At 41.8% G+C, this 18042-nt stretch overlaps 1 protein-coding gene across 3 annotated transcripts in view; it reads right to left on the reverse strand.

Annotated features, from left to right (window-relative positions):
* The window catches only part of HMGA2 (high mobility group AT-hook 2), a 121234-nt gene extending 103443 nt beyond the window's left edge, over positions 1–17791 (reverse strand). Inside the window, exons 1-4 of one of the 3 annotated variants that reach the window (XM_042793288.1) lie at positions 16618–17790; positions 13678–13764; positions 5995–6045; positions 1269–1339 (exon numbers count right to left, since the gene is read on the reverse strand). In XM_042793288.1, the coding sequence (XP_042649222.1) occupies positions 1334–1339; positions 5995–6045; positions 13678–13764; positions 16618–16728 (255 nt within the window). In that variant the 5' untranslated portion in view covers positions 16729–17790 and the 3' untranslated portion in view covers positions 1269–1333. Of the gene's footprint in view, positions 1–1268; positions 1340–3794; positions 3891–5994; positions 6046–13677; positions 13765–16617 lie in introns of those variants that run through there. The other 2 variants (XM_032999960.2, XM_032999958.2) reach the window with 2 other exon arrangements.
* Positions 17792–18042: the final 251 nt, after the last annotated feature.

The following is an 18042-nucleotide window of genomic DNA, read 5'->3' on the forward strand; positions in this document are numbered from 1 at the left end:
AAAAAAAGACAAAAATTGGCAAAATGAAAGAGCATTAAGTATCTGTTAGTCCCAGGAAAAAAGTTCAACAATCACTGCTTTTGTCAAAATTTTCTGGTTTTGAGAGAGCATTTCTTTTACAGGTCATCTGAACTGGAAAGTAAATGTATAGGTATAAAGCTTTTAAGGCTTCCAATTCACATACTTCATCCACTCTTAAGTTTAGGAATTTTGAAGAAGAGAAGTCAGTAGTCTGTTTTTCATAACTGTAAGAGCCCCTTCAAGCTCTTTCCACAACTGAAACGATGACTCCCCCCAGGTGACAGTCTTGCCCACACAGATGTAAAACATGTTTATGAAAGAAGATATTTTATATTACTATGTTACAAAATAGTATCTATGAGCTTCACAACGAAGGTAAGGTAGTTTGGAAGATTAAAATAACAGTAACATATGCAAATTTTCACAACGTGCTTCACACAAAGCAGTAACACCACAGATATTGCAGTCAAAAGTTGGAAAGACATAAAGTAACTGAAACGACATTACTCTTCTAAGTATGAGAAACTGAATTTTTATCTGTGCCATCTTCTATAATTACATAAATAGCAACTTCCTTTTTCATTCACCATCCAAAACATGTGACTTAAGTTTTACCTCAATCACGGCTTGCTCCAAATGGACCATGACGTAATTCATTCAAACAAATAAAACGTTCTTGTAACAATGGAATCTCAAGCTTATCTTAGGGATGCACTGGTAAGCACCATGGCATCAAAGGGGGGGGCCATCTCTCATACACAACTTTTGCTACCTAGAGGTCAGATATATGTCTTATTTTATCATCTACGTTGTTTCCCCAATGTCAAAAGATTGCTACCTCCAGATGAGAATTCACCACACCTATAACAAAGCCTTTTTTAGGGCAGAATGTGCCATGATCTCAGAACATCCTTCTCTCGCCACCACCTAGCAAAGAACCCTGCGTGATTTTAAGCACCTTTTAGACTATGACTTCATATAAGACAAAAAATTACTGCACTCAATGAGAAATAAGCAAAATTAGTTAAATGGCTTCACATCACAGAGCATGGCACTACCAGACAGAAACTTCTACTTAGACAATGGTTTGCAAAGACTCATTATGGGCAAGAAATAGCCTCAAAACATTGATGGGTCTTCTGAGCCAATGGGGTTCTCTTGATACGTATTTCTTCAAAATTCAGAACCTCATTTTCAAAATCTTACAGGTAAATGAGCATTAGGAGTCTTTGCCCTGACACAGGCCTTCTGGAACTGCTGGCACAGAAACATCTTGCAAATTCCATGTTTAAGGTTTGCTATCTCAGTTATATCAAAACTGCAGTGGGAAATAACGCAAAGAAAAAGTTATTAGAGTAAGGCATTTTTGTAATGATTTTTTAAAGATCGTTTGGCACTGCTTAAGCTGACTTTCAATATAAAGTAAAACTGCCCTCATTAAAAAGGGGAAAACCTGAGCTTCAAAAGCACTATAATGTCTAGCTAATCATGACTGGATCAGATAAAACTCCTGCTTAAGGAAATTAAGTTCATTTCTGATTAACTTTTATCTTCTACCAACCTGAAATGTGGTATCTAGACTATCTAGCAGAAAAAAAACTTCTTGAAAGAGAAATAAGTCTTCTAAACAAGTCACAGTTGTAACTTCAACATCAGTGACGAGACATGCAAGCGGATGCTTCACGTACACCCTGCACTTGGAAAGTCACTGATTGTCTTCCACTGTTATAATCATGCAGTTTCCAGAACTGCATCTTTCCATCCTTTAAAACAGCCTCAAGGTGTGGCATCAGCCACCTCTCCTCCCACCAAAGTCCTGCTCAAAGCTGTAGAAAACTGCATTGTTCCTTGGGGCTTTTTGAGCAATTCTGCCATGCCATGCAGTGAATCTGTGGTTCAGATTAAACAATGTAGAGGTGAAATCAGACAATGCTAAAAAATTCTTCCTAAAGACATAGCAAAACCAATGGAAATAAGAAACAAATACCCTTTTAAGGATCAACTTCAAATCTGGGTTTCAGGTTTCTCCATTAAACTGCCACCTGAGAGCCCTAGAAGTCCATGAAATTTCCAGAGGTTTTCAATGCAGTTCTTTGGAACAAACAGCAGAATAATTGATTGTTCAGTCTCCTGCTCTACTCATAAACCTTCAGTCCCCTTCTTTCAGTCAACTTCTAGACATACACACATTTAAAAAATAAAATAAAAAACTCTGACTGTGAGCTCTTACAAAGGTTTATGTGAAGTCATCAGCAAAACTGTTCCTGATTCCGTGATCAGCAGCATCAGGTCTCAGTGGCAAAAACCTGGCACTGATGAAGTCAATGACAAACCTTCCACTGACTTCTGGGAATGTGAATCTCCATGGCTATGAATGTGACTTTATGCCTGTGCTACATAAAATAACTCTGCTAATAAAAGCCAGAGTGCTTCATCTGCCTTTTTCAAGCATCAAAGGCTATGTCTACAATGCACAGACAATGTAGACGATCAGGAGAAAAAGGGATGGTGCTGTGGACCTAAGGTCCACACCACGCACCATTCAAGAGGTTTGTGTTTCACTCTAGCCAGTCCTATGGGTTGAATGCCTACCAGACTGAGCTCCTGCAGCACATCTTCCAATTTTGTTTCATTTGAAAGGAATCCAGCCATGCATGAGCTCTGGGACTGCTCCATAATTCATACAGTACATGAGGACAATTAGGAGATGCATTTCCAAAGCACACCCCTGATTTGACCTAACACACTAATGTAGATGCATCCAAAGAGCTTAGAACATGTTCTTGCATTAAAACCTCTAAATTTAAGGAGTTCCAAGGTCATGAAGAGGTTTACCTCCCTCTCAGTTAACAGGACTCACAGCCTTCAATGCACTTCACACACGTGCAGCAACCTACAATGAAGATGCATTTTACAGCAGCAGGCACTGTGTTTCTGACTCCAAATACATTCATTTCCCACCTGTCTGACCTTGTTACCTTCAGGATTTTTAATCAATTAGCTCTCCACACTTCGAAAACTTTTTTATGTAGCTGAATATTTTGTTTTCAGAAGAGTTTGTCAATCTTTACTGTCTGTTCTACTGACAAGGGGCTTCTCTTTCTTGACAACTTTGCCAAGTGCACATTATTGCATTAAAAAGATCACTGGATGTCTCATATGCTTGTGATAAACTGGGCTGCCTGCCCTCTTCACTTGGGCTCTCCCTCCCCCTTCCCAGTTTTATACTAGTCAAAAAGATTTACTTCTCTTCTAAAAAATAATATATAAATAAATACATTGTGAGTCACAAACATTAAATACTTAATTTGAACCGGCAGAAAGACCAGCTACTGGAATTCTACAGTGGTCTGTTAGCTCGTATGTCTCTGCATGTGCATATTGAAGGAAACAGCAGAAATAATACTTTACAATTTGATGAACAACATATGACACAGAACCTCTAGACTTGCAAAAAAGGGTTACAAACGTAGGAAAATACCTGCCATGTAGAATTCTGCCCTCTCCAAGAAAAAAAACCCTACACACTCCCTACTTTCATTGATACAAAATCATCATCATTAAGGCTTGATATAGCTTATGTCATATTTATTGGATTAAAGAAGAAAATAATCACTATGGTCTTAAATGAAGTTTCGGTGATAAAAAGGGACGTTTTCCTAGTACATGTTGGATGTCAAACCAGAAAGGATGATACTGTGCCATCTGCTTTTAGGCAGAATCCTCCCTTGATCTCAAATATAAGCTTTGCTTATAGTTGGCACCATAATGGCTTATAATAATTTAACCACATTTCCTCCTGGAGAAAAATATAATATCACTCTCCATTTCACCATGCACAATGGAAGAACCCATGAACCTAATTTAAACTGGAGAGAAGAAAGAGAAGGGAAAAAAAAAAGCATATTTGTTTCTCACAGACTATAGTTATCTCAGTACAAGCAATAATGTCATCAGAATAAGCAAATTAAAAGACTGTGCTTTCAATGGGCACAACAGCAAAGTAATACCAAGTCTGAAGATATGCCTTAGTTTCAAAAAAAAATAGCAAAACTGTTATATCGGTCTCACAGTAAAGTAATGCATACACCTACTAGGTAACCAATAATTCCCATTTCTGCAAATCAGATTCTTCACCTGACAAACAGCTCATACTAAACTTAATGCTCCACTGATACTGCCTATTCTTTCTTCCTCATAAAGAAGATACCAAAATAAAAGGAAACATTCTTGCCTGAAAGGTGCCGCAAGCGTTATATTTAGTCCTTTTCACTGAAAGCTCACCTTCCTTTTTGACTATGGGTGCTTGGGAAAGAAAATCTTAACATTTCAGACTGCTGCATCTTCCCTTTTCACAGAGCTCTTCGACCATCTCTACTCATTCCTAATGCAGTGGGGATGTCCTGCCTGTTATAAATTACTACAGAAACCAGCTATTTCTGATGCTTCCCCTGAGATTGCACCCAAGGTGAGGATCAAGCTACCACTGGGCATCCACATGTGTGAGGTCTGAGCCGGACGGGAGGAAGCATATGGTAACCGATACATGTTTTACTGCACTTGGCATTTGCCTTCTGCGAGCTGCCTTTGAGAAGATCACCAGCACAGGTACATTTGAATATGCCACCTTTTTTCTAATGCCAGTGAGCCTCTTCACATACCTGAAATCTTCCTGACTTAAAAATTACAGGTATAAGCAATACACATGGTGTGTAATGGTCTGCTTTCTCCAAATAAATATCCCGGGGTACTTCATCACTGGACAACGCTACAGAACTAGTTCTTGAAGTGACTGTTAAAGTCATCTCTCCTGTGTTTTGCTGCTGACACTCTGGAGAACCTCAGCTGTAGTTTTAAGTACCTTCTGGTGCTGTTTGAGCTTTTGAAAGCATATACTTTTACAGCTGTGTTAACATCTATGCAAAAGAACTAAATAAAATGAGGGGAAAAAATGATGGGACTGCAGAGAGGAAAGAGAAAGCAAAGCAAAGTAAGGGAGCAAAACTGAGGTGGGGAGGGATGGATTTGAAAAAGTTTAAAGATGAATGTTGACCAGGTAAAGGGAAAAGGAACTGGAAGAGAGAAATCTGAAATGTTAACTTGTGACTGAGCACATGGCCACGCCTTTGTATCTTCTAACACCCGATCATGCTTTGCAAGTGACATCCCCTTCAATTTTCTTTTGAAAGCCTGTGCATAAATGAAAGACCTGCAGTGCAGAGGTGCACAAGGCAGATTCTCATTAGCTGTAAACATCAGGAAGAACACAGAATTTCAAGCATCTGAGACTGAAATCTTTCCACAGCCAAAGAATCAAAACACATGTGTCTGATAGCCACATACCAGACTAAATGGCCAGGGAGAGAAGAAACTTTTAATGAAACACATTACCAGTCACTACAATTATATGAGGCATGAAGGTGGCCCGGAATGGAAATATTAAATTCTAAGTGCAAGTATCCTGCTGTTCATTTCTGCTCTTTCTCACTGGATTTAAGGAAAATATGCTGTGTTTCCGGGCAATGCAGGACAAAGACTTTTTGGTTTTTAAACTTTATCTTGTGCACACTACCCCTGAATGTTATCACCTCTCTTAATCACCTTCTGATGTCTGACAGTGCCCCTTTAACCTTTGTCAGTCAATTACTGAACAAGTTATCTCATTGTTACTCTCTTTTGAAGGAAGAGTTGTGCCTTTTTTCATGCTGATAAGAGACACATAAATATTCACTCCCAGCAAACATTTAATAGTAAAGTGTCTTGAGCAAACTACCAGAGTCTAAAGGTAGGAAGCTGTGGTTAACTTCCCTGCTATCTTAACCCTTTAGTCAATCCACCAGAACAAACAGACGCAGAAGATGGATACTCTTTTTTACAAATGAAGCAGAAATAATTGTCCTCTAAAAGAATGGACTTTATAACATGCTTTATAACACAGCAAATAAATCAAATGATTGGAAGTGAAATACCTACCCATTTTCTGGGCCGGCCTCTGGGTCGCTTTTCACCAGTGGCTTCTGCTTTCTGTAAAGGGAAAAGAAACACAACATGTTTTATATCTCAGCATTATTTAACAGCCTTGGTAACTAGGAACTCCTTTCCTGTAACATTATCCATAATGATATCTCTTGGGTGGCACAAAGCCCCGCTCCCGCTCTATGGGTTTTCTGGTGGAAAGTGTTTATGTTGCTTGTTCTAACATTTCCTAGGCAGCATGGCCAGGGATGCCTCACCTGCACCCAAGGGTGCCCCCAGCCCTGACCCACACTGTGTCCAGGGGCACAGAGGAGCGTGCCCATGCACACCCAGCAGCTCAGCACCCACAGAACAGCCCATAGTGCCCCAGCCTTGGCCATCCATGGGACACTGAGGCTGCAGATGGGGGTGCAGGGCAGTTTGGGAACCTAAGAACCCCCAATAACATCAAATCTAGTCTTTTGCAGGCTGTCAGAAATTACCTGAATATACTAAATTTGAAATACAGCCTGTTTCAAGCCTCAAGAAAGCAGTTTATAGCCGTCACAATTCCTTCTTCTAGTCTCATGCTGTTCACACACGAAATGGATTTGGACAGACTATCACCACAAACGTGTGTGTTGATACTGGGAAATAACTTCTCTACTTCATGTGAAGATTTCCAGGGAAAAGCGCATCCTTAAGATGTAAGCAAACCTTTCACTGGTCCAAAATACACCTTCCCTTTTCAGGTTTAAGGAGACAGCATGGGAAGTGCCCTAGAAGTGACAGCTATATTTATGTAAACCCAGCAGTTGGTCCTGGAGCTCAGCATAAAGGAAATACAGGTTCTCTTACAGACTCTTCCATTAATTCACTGTGTGACACTGTGAATACTACTACTTACGCACTACGCTAAAATACTTACAGGCTTTAAAATTAAAATGGCGGGTTATTTTTCTCTAGATAGCCTCTGCCGATCCATACACCTCATCAGGTAAATAATCCTGCCCCACTGAGGGTATTGAGGATTTTGCCACCAGCTTTAGTGAGGGCAGGACTTGACACATATGAAGTCCCTGAGAATTAAGACTTGTAGTACACGTTCTGTAAATGTGCTTCCACATTTCCGTTAATTGCTTTTTTTCCAGTTAACTGTATGTGTATTTGATTTGGCCTTAGAAATCCACTGTGTCATTAAATAAATCACTTGCTGGTCAATCTCTGTAACATATACTGTAACCCAATGCTGTGTAAATCGGATGCCTCTAAAAGAGAACTTGAGCTGAGGAATTAGTGGAGGAATCTCTATAAAAAAACTGCTCTATGAGTTAAATGCAATTACTTTGAAATAAATATCTCACCAAGAAGAAACCTGTGAAAAATATAATTCACACTCCTAAAGGGCAAAATTATCACTCAGACTTGTTAAAAGAGTAAACTCGCTTTTTAATTGTTTATACCGGTCTTACATGTAAGGCGAAACCCTCTTTTGAGGATACTTAAGTGCATTTACTGTATACTGTAGCTGTCTGTTTCAGTTTTGTTTCCTTTTAAAGTGTTCATTTCTTTATACCTTAGAGCCCAAAAGATGCAAAAAAAAAGATGTGGTTTAGATTTGACAAGCTGTAGCTCTCTGCATTTATGTTTATTTCATGAAACACTGGGCATCAATCTTAAAAGAAAATATTGGTTAAAATTGTTCTTAACAAATCAACACCTGACATGCTATCAAAGCACAAATGCCATTTATTTTCTTCTGTATTTTACCGCATCTGAAGGAAAGCCACTTTTCCAAAACTCTACGAAAAAAAATTAACTGTTTGGAAGCAAAAACTACTTTGGTCTCACAATTAAAGTTCCTACAAACCTGACACAAACTGTAACTCTAACAACAGCATATAATCTAGTTTGATAGGAAAGAGAACATGAGAGATTTCTTTGAATAACTAATCTTCGCTTCCTGCCATAAACTGTCACGCAGCATGGCTGCTTGCCATGAACAGGGCTGAGCTTTACCCCTGAGGAAGGTCCATGTCAGAAGTGGCTAGTGGTCCCGCTGGCAAGTTTGGATATCAGTTTGTCAAGTGCTTGGGGACCTTTCAGATTGAAAGGCACTATATTCCTGCTGTATATGATTTCCACCTCATGTTAGAAGAAAAACATTTCCATAGTTCTTATCAAAACCAAATCTTTCCCAGAGGTGAGCTGAGCAAACAGCAGGGCATGCCAGAGATGATGTTTTGGTACAGAGTAATTCTGTAAGTAAATAGGAAGGTTTCCACAGACTAAACTGCAGAAAATGAACGACAGGAACCTCCAAAGTGGATGGTTTTATCTCCATTCCAAGGGAAGAGAAAGACAAAACACTTCTGGAACGACCAAAGGACTAGCGGCAGTCCAGCAGTGAAGATAAAGGCACGAAGTTTAGGAAAACAGTCTACTTCTTTCCCTCTGGATTTTCTTTAGTTTGCATTTTGCAAACACAGCCTATATTACCTCCAACTGCACAAGACTGCCTTTTAATTTAAGCACTTGAGGAGAGGTTTTATTGCATATCAGACAAATAATTCAATGTTTCTCCATATAATTTTCAAGTAATTAATAAGGAACACGTAAGTGCCAAAGCATTGCCTTTCCTCTGAAACAGGTATTTGAATAATCAGAAACGTGCCAGTCCATTGGCTCTTTGCTTGACCTGAAGTGTTGCCTCTGAAGTTGGATCAAATCCAAAGAGAGCCCTAAACCACCCGGAGGTAACACGGATTCTCAGCTGGGAAGCAAGATGCACGTGCTCCCAGCCACCCTACACGCGGCAGCAGTGGGTACCTACTTATTCAAGAAGGGATCTGCGGCAGCCTTCATCCTCCAAAGTGCTTTTTGAAACTGAGGTGTGTTTGGTCAGGTTGTTCTTAACATTTGGTGCTACACTATGAGGCACAATCTTGCTCTATATAGCTGAGACATGAAATCACCAAACTTAAGGGAGAGTCAGGTATGTTATCAAACACAAGTTTATATTTCATGAAAAATTATGACATTTCTTATAACCAATAATATGAACATGCCATTTTCGCTAGGAACAGAACTGAATTTACTCACTTTTAAGTGCATGATCTATACAGGAAATGTTTTGGGGGTTTTTTGTCCCAGGTAAGGAGGATGGCCATTCCAGTCATTGCCATCTGGAAGCAGCTAACAGTCCCCAGGCAGATTTGCAATTCGCTTAAGCCCTGTACCACAGGTCCATCAAACTCTGGGTCCAAACAGCTGCTGTCAGCAACCACAGGACTTGACTGCCCATCATCTCTGCCTCCTTGTTGCATAAATGTGCTGTGCCCAGACAGCAACTGAGGCTGTACTACTGAAAGCAATTAACAAGACAAGACAAGTATAAATAATTGAATGGCTCTAAAGTGCTCTTTAGGCATCTATCTATTGTCAAGGAAGATCTCAAATGCAACAGAATCCAAATTTGGAGAACTCTATCCACTTTGCAAAATGATCTTCTGGAGACCTCTGATAAAATGAGTCAGAGCTGTAAGTTGGGTGAAATAACCGAGAATTCTCGCAAGATCACTGTTGCCAAACCATGTCAAAAGACCTTGCCCAGGAATGTGTCCCTCTCCTAAAAAAAATTATTTTGTTTAAGAAAAACACTCTTAAAAGAAACTTAGGCATTGGCTAGCTACAAAAATACTACACTTCTCATGTCCTGTTTTACCCATTTTAATTCTAAACAGGAGTCAGTCTTCTGCTTCTCCCATCTTGCTCAAAATGCCTGATTTTGAGGTCTCCTATGTTTTTGGGTACAATAACCATGCTACCATCGCTTGATAAATCTGATCTTGTTTTCCCTTTAAGCCTGTAATGACTGGTGTTGGTGAGAATGAATGAAGCATGGAGAAGCCAAACAGATTTTCATGAACCAATTTAGGGCAGAGTCCTGGTCACATGCGCTTTTTTTTTTTTTACCTTTGGACTGCTTAACTCAGGGACATGCCTTTCTACATACCAAACTCTGGCCATGTAATGTAGAGACAGTAGCAAGTGTAGTCACACACAGTACCACAAGTTCTGGTTTTCCGAGGATGGCATTGCAAGATCTGGAGGTATTTTCAGTGAATTTCACTGCATCGATACCTACAACAAAACTCAACATGTTTTAACTGAAGGTGAAATTTACTAAAGAGCATTTACTTTTAGATATTCCTGGGATACCCCTTGACATTTTCTTTGATATCAAACACATAGTAGCTACTAACCCTTCTTCTTTTAACCCCAAAATTGTATTTCCTCCTTCCAAACAGGAGAGTATTTATGCCTATACAGTATTTTTGTCAAGCCCAACTACAGGAGCTAAACAAAGAAGAGCCCCTGAATGCTTAAGGGAAGTGTGATGGGCTGCGAACACTGCTCAGCTTAACGAATAAATCTCAACCACAGAACACCCAGGAAACTAAAAAGGAACATCCCTACTAGGATCTTCCCGCAAAACTAGTAATTCTTCAGAAAAAAAAGAAAATCTTTACTTTTTTGCTGATTTTTTACAAATATTTTAAATGAGTAACAGAATGACCTGTTTAAAGACACAAACTTCAATAACAGTCTAATTGTGGGGTCTCAAGTACAAGGTGATTAAGAGTCTTTTTGTGACTATTTCTTCTCATCTGCTAACATCTTGTGTTCCTTCTGTTCATGAAAATTAAGCAACTGAGAAACTGTTTGGTTTTCTGTAAAATGCAGTTTACCTTTTGTGTCCAGTTTATATGAAGTTAGGCATCTGTGATACACAAGACTTTTAAAAAAATGCATATTACCTAAAATTAGAGTAATTGCCACATTATTAGCTGTCCAATTGGTCTTGCAACATTCTGTATGCATTGTCAAGTTTCACATTGCTAATTTCCTAACAAGCACAGTTTGTTTTCAGATGCCCCAAGGCCAGTTTACTAAGACCAAACACAAGCTCTGAAAGCTAAAAAAAAAAAAAAAAAAAAAAAAAAAAATCCCACAAACCAAGAAATTTTAAATACACAACACAGGATAAATTGTCCCTCAACTGATTTAAGGGTATTTCCTTTTTGAAGTATAACAAAGCAAAGTCCCAGTTCTGGAGTATTTTTAACTCACCGCCAGTTTGTGCAATACATTTTTAATTGTTATGTGTAATGGCTTGCAAGAGAACACCCAATCAATTAATCATGAGTGCCTTCTCATGGCTGCTCCATGGGTTCTCCGGCCGACGTTCCTCTTACATGTTGTGAACACTCTAATACATTTCAATGAGCTCCCTTTGAAACACACAGGCCACACACTATTCTTTAGAAATTCCAGCAATTTCCAGTTGCATGGATAGGACACAGGTTCACATGTAGAGGTGCTTAAGCTAAGCTAGCTAGCTCTCTTTCTGAGAGTTGAAACAGGCTGTAGAAAGCCTTAAATAAATATATGTATGCATATGTGTGTGTAAATATGTTTACCACAATATCAAACACACAGCTCTTTTAAGAGGTGATACCCTGATCACCAAATGAAGCTTTCTTACAGTGCCAAAACCTTTCCATTCATGTTACTGTTAGAAAAACTATCAGAATTAATATTACACAGAAAAGATACCTTGAGATGCCTGGTGAGATGCTGAACCATTTTAGAGAGGGTTAATTATCAATTTGGAAAAAGAGCTAAAATATTTATTTGAAATGTGATCTCACTGACTTTCTTCTAGTAAGGCTTTGTAACTTTTATGTTTTAGAGGATTTATCAAACATTTATATACTTTATCTATAAACATAGAAACAAATAAGACCTGTAATTACATACCCCTCAAAGGGGTTTTTTATGATAAAAAGACATGTGGTCTTGGGTCAATTTTTTACGTTATCAACACCCAAAGGGTTTGCTTTAATTAGAGCAGTAACTTGATGCATTCTGAAAATCAAAACGTTACAATGAAATTGCTCAGTTCGTAAATTAGATTAAAAAACCCCCAACTACATGTACCAAAATCATCTGGAAAGCTCTTGATTTGATATACCTACATATATAGGAATGTTTTAAAGTTATTTTCCATTTATACTGATTTCCAAATCACTCCTATACATGAAATTATGTTAATATTTCTTTTAGAAATATCTTTTTAAAACACATTTCTACAAATTACTTAAAATTTAATCTTACTACAAATATTTCTTCTAGGAAAGCCAACACTCCTAAGAGTAATATTTAAAATAGTAAAGCTCACATTTGGATTTGCTAGACTAATAAAAAACTGCTCTCTCTCTTTTGAAGAGTGAAATTTAAACTATTATAAAGTGAATCTGAGGAACATTTTTACTATATAAAGAAAAAAATCAACACTTTAAGCTCACTAGGTTGCAGAGTGGCTGTGATATATTTTAAATAGTTAACCTGTAAAGCATTTTTTACTAATTCATGAACTTCTTGACAGAATATAGTGCTTTTTTCCAGCTCAGAAAGTAAAAAACAATTTTAAATTTAAAGAGAGTTGGAAAACGTCCCTCAAACAGATGCTGCAAACACTTATAACAAAACAGACATGAAACCATAGTCACCCCCTAATAATTTAATATTTATCAGTAGTTGCTGTAGTTATTTATAACACTGAAAACGATCAAACTTATTATGGTCAGTTCCATAGGCATATTGAAAAATTAACCATAATTAGCACAAATAGCTTCCACACACCTTTTGTCACAGATCTACTTAAAAGATACGGATACACTTTAAGCACTACAGTTCACTACCAGATTTTGTAAGCTTTTGTTTCCAATTTAGTACCTGTAAATTAGTGCTAACTGCTGTGTAACCATCAACATAAACAAAACTCCCGCATTTGTTTTCAAGCCTGTGCACAACCATTTGCCTTCACTAAAATAATTCCTACAGAAAGGTATTATTTGCCTTAAAAGCACAGTGTTCTGATGCTGAGCTTCCCCCAATTCAAATAAAATTGAGTCACATTTTCACATTGTATTTGCGATGTAAAGTCCATGCACTAAGTGCAGTGACTTCAGGGAACTTCTCCTATAGCTGAATTCATTCAGAACCACCAGAATAAAAGTTTGCTTCCATCACCAAGCAGAAGTAGGGCTTCAGAAGACTAATAGCACTTCAAGTAAAAGTTTCTTCGAAACTGATTACTAAACAAGATATAGTAGGCTTTCACTGTAACTCAAGTTTACTTTACCATCACATTTTAAAGCTGTAAATTTCAACATATGCACTTATTTCCATCAACACATAATTGGATTTATTTCTAATTAACCTATATTTGACAAAACACTTAGCTTTAATATACAGATTTTGTCTGTAGTAGTAACGACTGTAAGTGGACAAGAAATTAATCTTCCTTTTCCAAAAATCTTAATCGAGAAAATAATATCCTTAATACTGATGCCCTTGTTAGACACAGGAGATCTCAGTAAACACATCAAATACTTTATGTTATTTCACTCATCTGTACGCTATTCAAAAAGCAAGCAGTCCTTATAGGTTTTGTACCTAAGGTCTTCATGCAGCATGCTAATCCTAATCTTAAAAATGCAAAATACATGCTTTACGTAGCTTCTATTATTAAAAGGGTTCCAACCCCACAGTTCACAGCCTAAATGACTGGATTTTTTACTACCAGTTAATGAAAAAACAGCATTAGGAACTCTCCCTCTTTAATAATCTCACCTTCTGAGCTGCTTTAGAGGGACTCTTGTTTTTGCTTCCTTTGGGTCTTCCTCTTGGTCTTTTAGGAGAAGGTTCACCAGTTGGTTCCTAAATACAGGAAAACATGCTATTGTGGCAAGAAGCTACAACTAACCCAGAAGATCTGAAGGATAAACTGTAACTGAGAAGTTACTTAAAACATATAAATAAATTGATAGTATAAATAAATAACACAATATTTAAACTGCAACATGAAAAATTTAAACAACTCAAGGTAAAGAAAAAATATATTTTGCACAATAAAAGACTTTAACTTCCCTTGTAATTGCATAAAATACTTTGAAAAGTTTGCATATTCTAGCACGTAAGTTATAGCAGAAAACACATTTTTAAGAGATGGCTGTGATTTCCCTCATGTAAGAACAATTATTCAAAAAACAATAGTTATCCATTTAATTTCAATTACATTTAATGTCAGCAAGACACAATTATCATATACAGTTTCTAGCACAAACTTTTTGGGGAAAAAGAAGTTACCTACTGGAAAACTGTAAAGGAAGCTTAGACTATTTTCTCTCTCAAAGGCAAATATTTTGAGAGGATTTTTTTCTCTTTTTCTGCAGTCGGCACTATACTCACACCTATTCTAAACATAATTGGTATGTATTAAAATGCAAATGTAAAAGTTTCTTCAAATAGAGCACTAGGAAGCCAAAAAAACTCTACGAAGGAAAATATCCGAAACAGAAACCCAGGTCTAAAATGACTCGACAGGAACACTTGATTATTTTAGCTGTTTTCTTTAGTAGCTCCTCTGCCTGACAGTAAATAACCAGTCCTTAAAAATGGGTATGAATTACTAAGAGTTCGGATTCCAAATATTTATTCAGTGAATCATAAATACTATAAAACTCTTCTAGTCTTAAATATTATACATTTCATTCAGATTACAGGATGTGGTAAAACTAATTAAATGCAGTTTATTAACTTAAACCAGCTTAAACCCCTTCAGCTTTTTAATTCCCGGGTAGGTTGAGGGGAGGCTGTCGAGGGGACTCCCAAACTGCTCCAGCTCTCACTGGCGAGCCTCGCAGGCACCGCACATCTGGGCTGAACACGTTGAAGGAGACGCACTTTTCTTTCCCTTCCATACATTCAAACGCTATAGGGGAAGAGGGGGAAGAGGGAGAAGGGGGGGGAGGGAGGGGGGAAGAAAAGAGGGTGGGGGGGGTGAAAAAAAAAGAAGGAAGCCCCGGTGCAAGCTCGCCGGGCTGATGCCGGCTGCTGGGGCTGGGCAGCCCGGAGGGTGAAGCGGGGCGGGGGGCAGAGCCCGGAGCCGCTCCGGTGAAATAAGTGTCACCGAGGGCTGAGCGGGAAACCCAGGGGCTCCGCTTTTATGGCTTTCCAAAAAGGACTTTCTGTGCAATCCGCAGGAGCACATCGGTAGAAAAGAGGGGGCGAGAAAAGCAGCCGGGCTTCCCACCCCCCCCCGCACCCCAGCTCGGGGTTCTGCTGTTCAGCTCCCTCCGTGTTTTCGGAGCCCCTCGCAGGCTCCCGTGGCAGCGGGCTGATGCTTAATGAATGGGAGCAAACATGTTTAAAGCCCGCGGAAGCTCGCTTTTAAAAATAAGCTCCCCAGGCAGCCTTTGCTTCCCGGTCGTGACTGCCGAGGGAGGCATGGAAAGGGCTGCGAACAACGCCGCGCTGCCCCCCCCCACCCCACCCCACCCCCCGAAACTGCCGGCTTAATTGGTTGCATCCGTGGGCAAAATCCCCCCGCGGCGGCGCCGGCGGAGGGGCTGCAAAGCGCGGGGGGCTCCCGGGGCCGGGGGCTGAGCGCAGCCCGGCATTTCCAGGCGATGCGACAATGGCACTTCGGGAGACGAAGGGAAGGGAAAGGGGGGAGGGTGGGTAGTGGAAATAACGCACGGATCTAGCAACCTTAGCGCGGATTCAGGTCTTGCAAGTCAAAAAAAAAAAAAAAAAAAAAAAAAAAAAAAAAAAAAAAAAAAAAAAAAGGAGCCCATCGCGTCTCTTTCGGGGCCCGGGAGGTGGCTGTGGGTGCGGGAGGGAGGCAGCGGGGGCCCGGTCCCCGCGGCGAGCCCCGGGAGCGGTCCCCCTCGCCTCGACCTGCCTGGGAAAGCGCCGGAGCTGAGGCAAAAGGTGTTGCAAATGCAGGGCAAGCCCCCTCCGGCTACCTCCCCCCACCTCCATCGGCAACGGGGGCACCTCTCTGCATACGATGACGGGGGTGAGGGGGGAGGTGAGGAAAGGGGGGGGGGGGGGGGGGGGGGGGGGACGCCAGGGGAGAGCGAAAAAAAAAAAAAAAAAAAAAAAAAGGCGAAAAAACCTATGCGACTTTTCTAGACACCCTCCTCTCCCCCCCTAACCCCAGGATCTAGGGGCAGTCAGGGGCTGGGCTGGTCAAGCTCGGAGGCGGCAGCAGCCCCCGGTGGGACCCGACACACGCACACACACACACACACACACACACACACACACAGATTGAGACATTGCAAGGGCTGCGAGAGGAGACAGACAGGAGAGCCCCATTCCCCGCTCCTCGCTTTCGCAATTTCAAAATCAGCTCGAAATGACCCAGCGAGCGCTGGTTGGTCGGAGCCGCGCTGCTCCATGTTCCCCATTTACATTGAAAAGCCCCAGCTCGCTCCCTGCACAATAGTGAAAGTCCCGAGGAGGCTCTGCGGCTCGGGCACGGGCAGGCAGCACCCCGCCGCTGCCGGGCTGCGGGGTCCCCCCGCCGGGGCGCCCGGAGAAGCCCCCGAAACACAGAAATCCGCTCCTCGCTAAACGCCTCTGCACCACCTCGCCGAGAAAGCAGCGCACAACAAAGCCCCCCCGCCCCGGCTCCAGGACGCCTTCACTTGCAGCATTAATACGTACACGTACATGCCTATAATACTATAGATCTGCGGCTCTACGTATCTATACGATACTGACTTGTGGTTGCTTCCTGGGTCTGCCTCGTCCTCTCTTCTGAGGCTCTGCGGTTGCAGGTTGCTCCTGGGCAGCAGTGGAAGGCTGACCGGGTCCCTCACCTTGTGCACTCATCGTGACTTCTGCTGCTCTGCCTTAAACCAGTCTCTCCACAGCACCTTGGAAGGGGGGGAATCAAAACGAGCTCTTGCTGCTTTTGCTGCTCGCTGCCACCACCACACCGGACGTCCTGGTGCTGCCAAAAAGGAGAAGAGAAGGGGAGGAGGAGGAGGAGGAGGTGATGGTGGTAGTGGTGCTGGTGGTGCTGGAAGAGGAGGGGGAATGAATCTCTCTTACAATTTAGGAATGGTTAGTAACATGAAGCAATTCAAAAGAGGGGAGGTAAAAAAAAAAAAAAAAAAAAAAAAAAAGAGAAAAGGCAGAGTAAATTGGAACCCTGGAACTGCAAGGAGAGAGGGAAATACTCCGAGGGTAGTCGGAGCAAACCAAGAAGGGGAAAAAATCCTACAAATTGAAAGCAAGTGGTGGCTATCGCGCTTAGATCGGATCAGGACAAATTAAGATAAGACACACTGAAAATGGACTGAGAACACTGCACAGTCTTGCCAGAAGCATGCACCCTGGGAAGACGGGGATTTCGGCAGCAGCGGGAGCAGCGGGCAAAAAGAGCGATCATTTAAAAAATAATAATAAAACGATTTGGGGGATTGGGAAGAAAAAAAAAAGGGGGGGGGGCGGTCCTGGGTTCGTGTCTGTGATGCGAGCTGCTGAGACTGGAAATATTATTATGCGAGTCCTGCCCACGGACTAAACTAGGATGAGGGTTTTTAAAAAAAAAAAAAAAAAAAAAAAAAAAAGGAAAAACCACCTTTACCCGTGGGTGGAAAAACCAGGAGGGGGCTGTGCAAAAAAATAAAAAAAAAAAAAGAAAAGGAGGAGGAGGCAGAGCGAAAAACCGAAAACCCCGGCGATGGTGGGGCTGGCGCCCGGCCAGGCACAACAGGGGCAGCGGCGGCGGCGCGCGGCGGCGCCTCACGTGTCCCGCACCGGCCCGGCCCCGCCGCCGCGGCAGGTTTAAAGGGCCAGGCCGGGGTCCCTGCTCCCCACGGCTGCCCCCGCGCCGCGCCGCGGCGGGGCCACGGGTGGCTAACAGCCCCACGCGCGCGTACAGACACCCACCCACCCACACACACACACACACACACCCCGCGGTTGGGTGCGCGGGCGCGGTGCCGCCGCTGCACGTGGGCGCCCCGCCGCCGCGCGGAACAAAGGCGGCGGGGCCTGGGCCGGGCCCGCCGCGCGCCACCCGCGCTCCGGCCGCGGGTGTGGGGGCGGTGGGAGCGCGGCCCCTCCGCCGCCGGGGCGGCCCGGCGGAGCGCAGGCTGCGGCCGGTTCTCGGCGCCTCCGGGGACAGCGGCTGCCCGG

This window comes from Tyto alba, unplaced genomic scaffold, assembly GCF_018691265.1.
Source record: "Tyto alba isolate M040663 unplaced genomic scaffold, T.alba_DEE_v4.0 Super-Scaffold_2, whole genome shotgun sequence".
In the NCBI taxonomy this organism is placed as follows: Eukaryota; Metazoa; Chordata; class Aves; order Strigiformes; family Tytonidae; genus Tyto; species Tyto alba.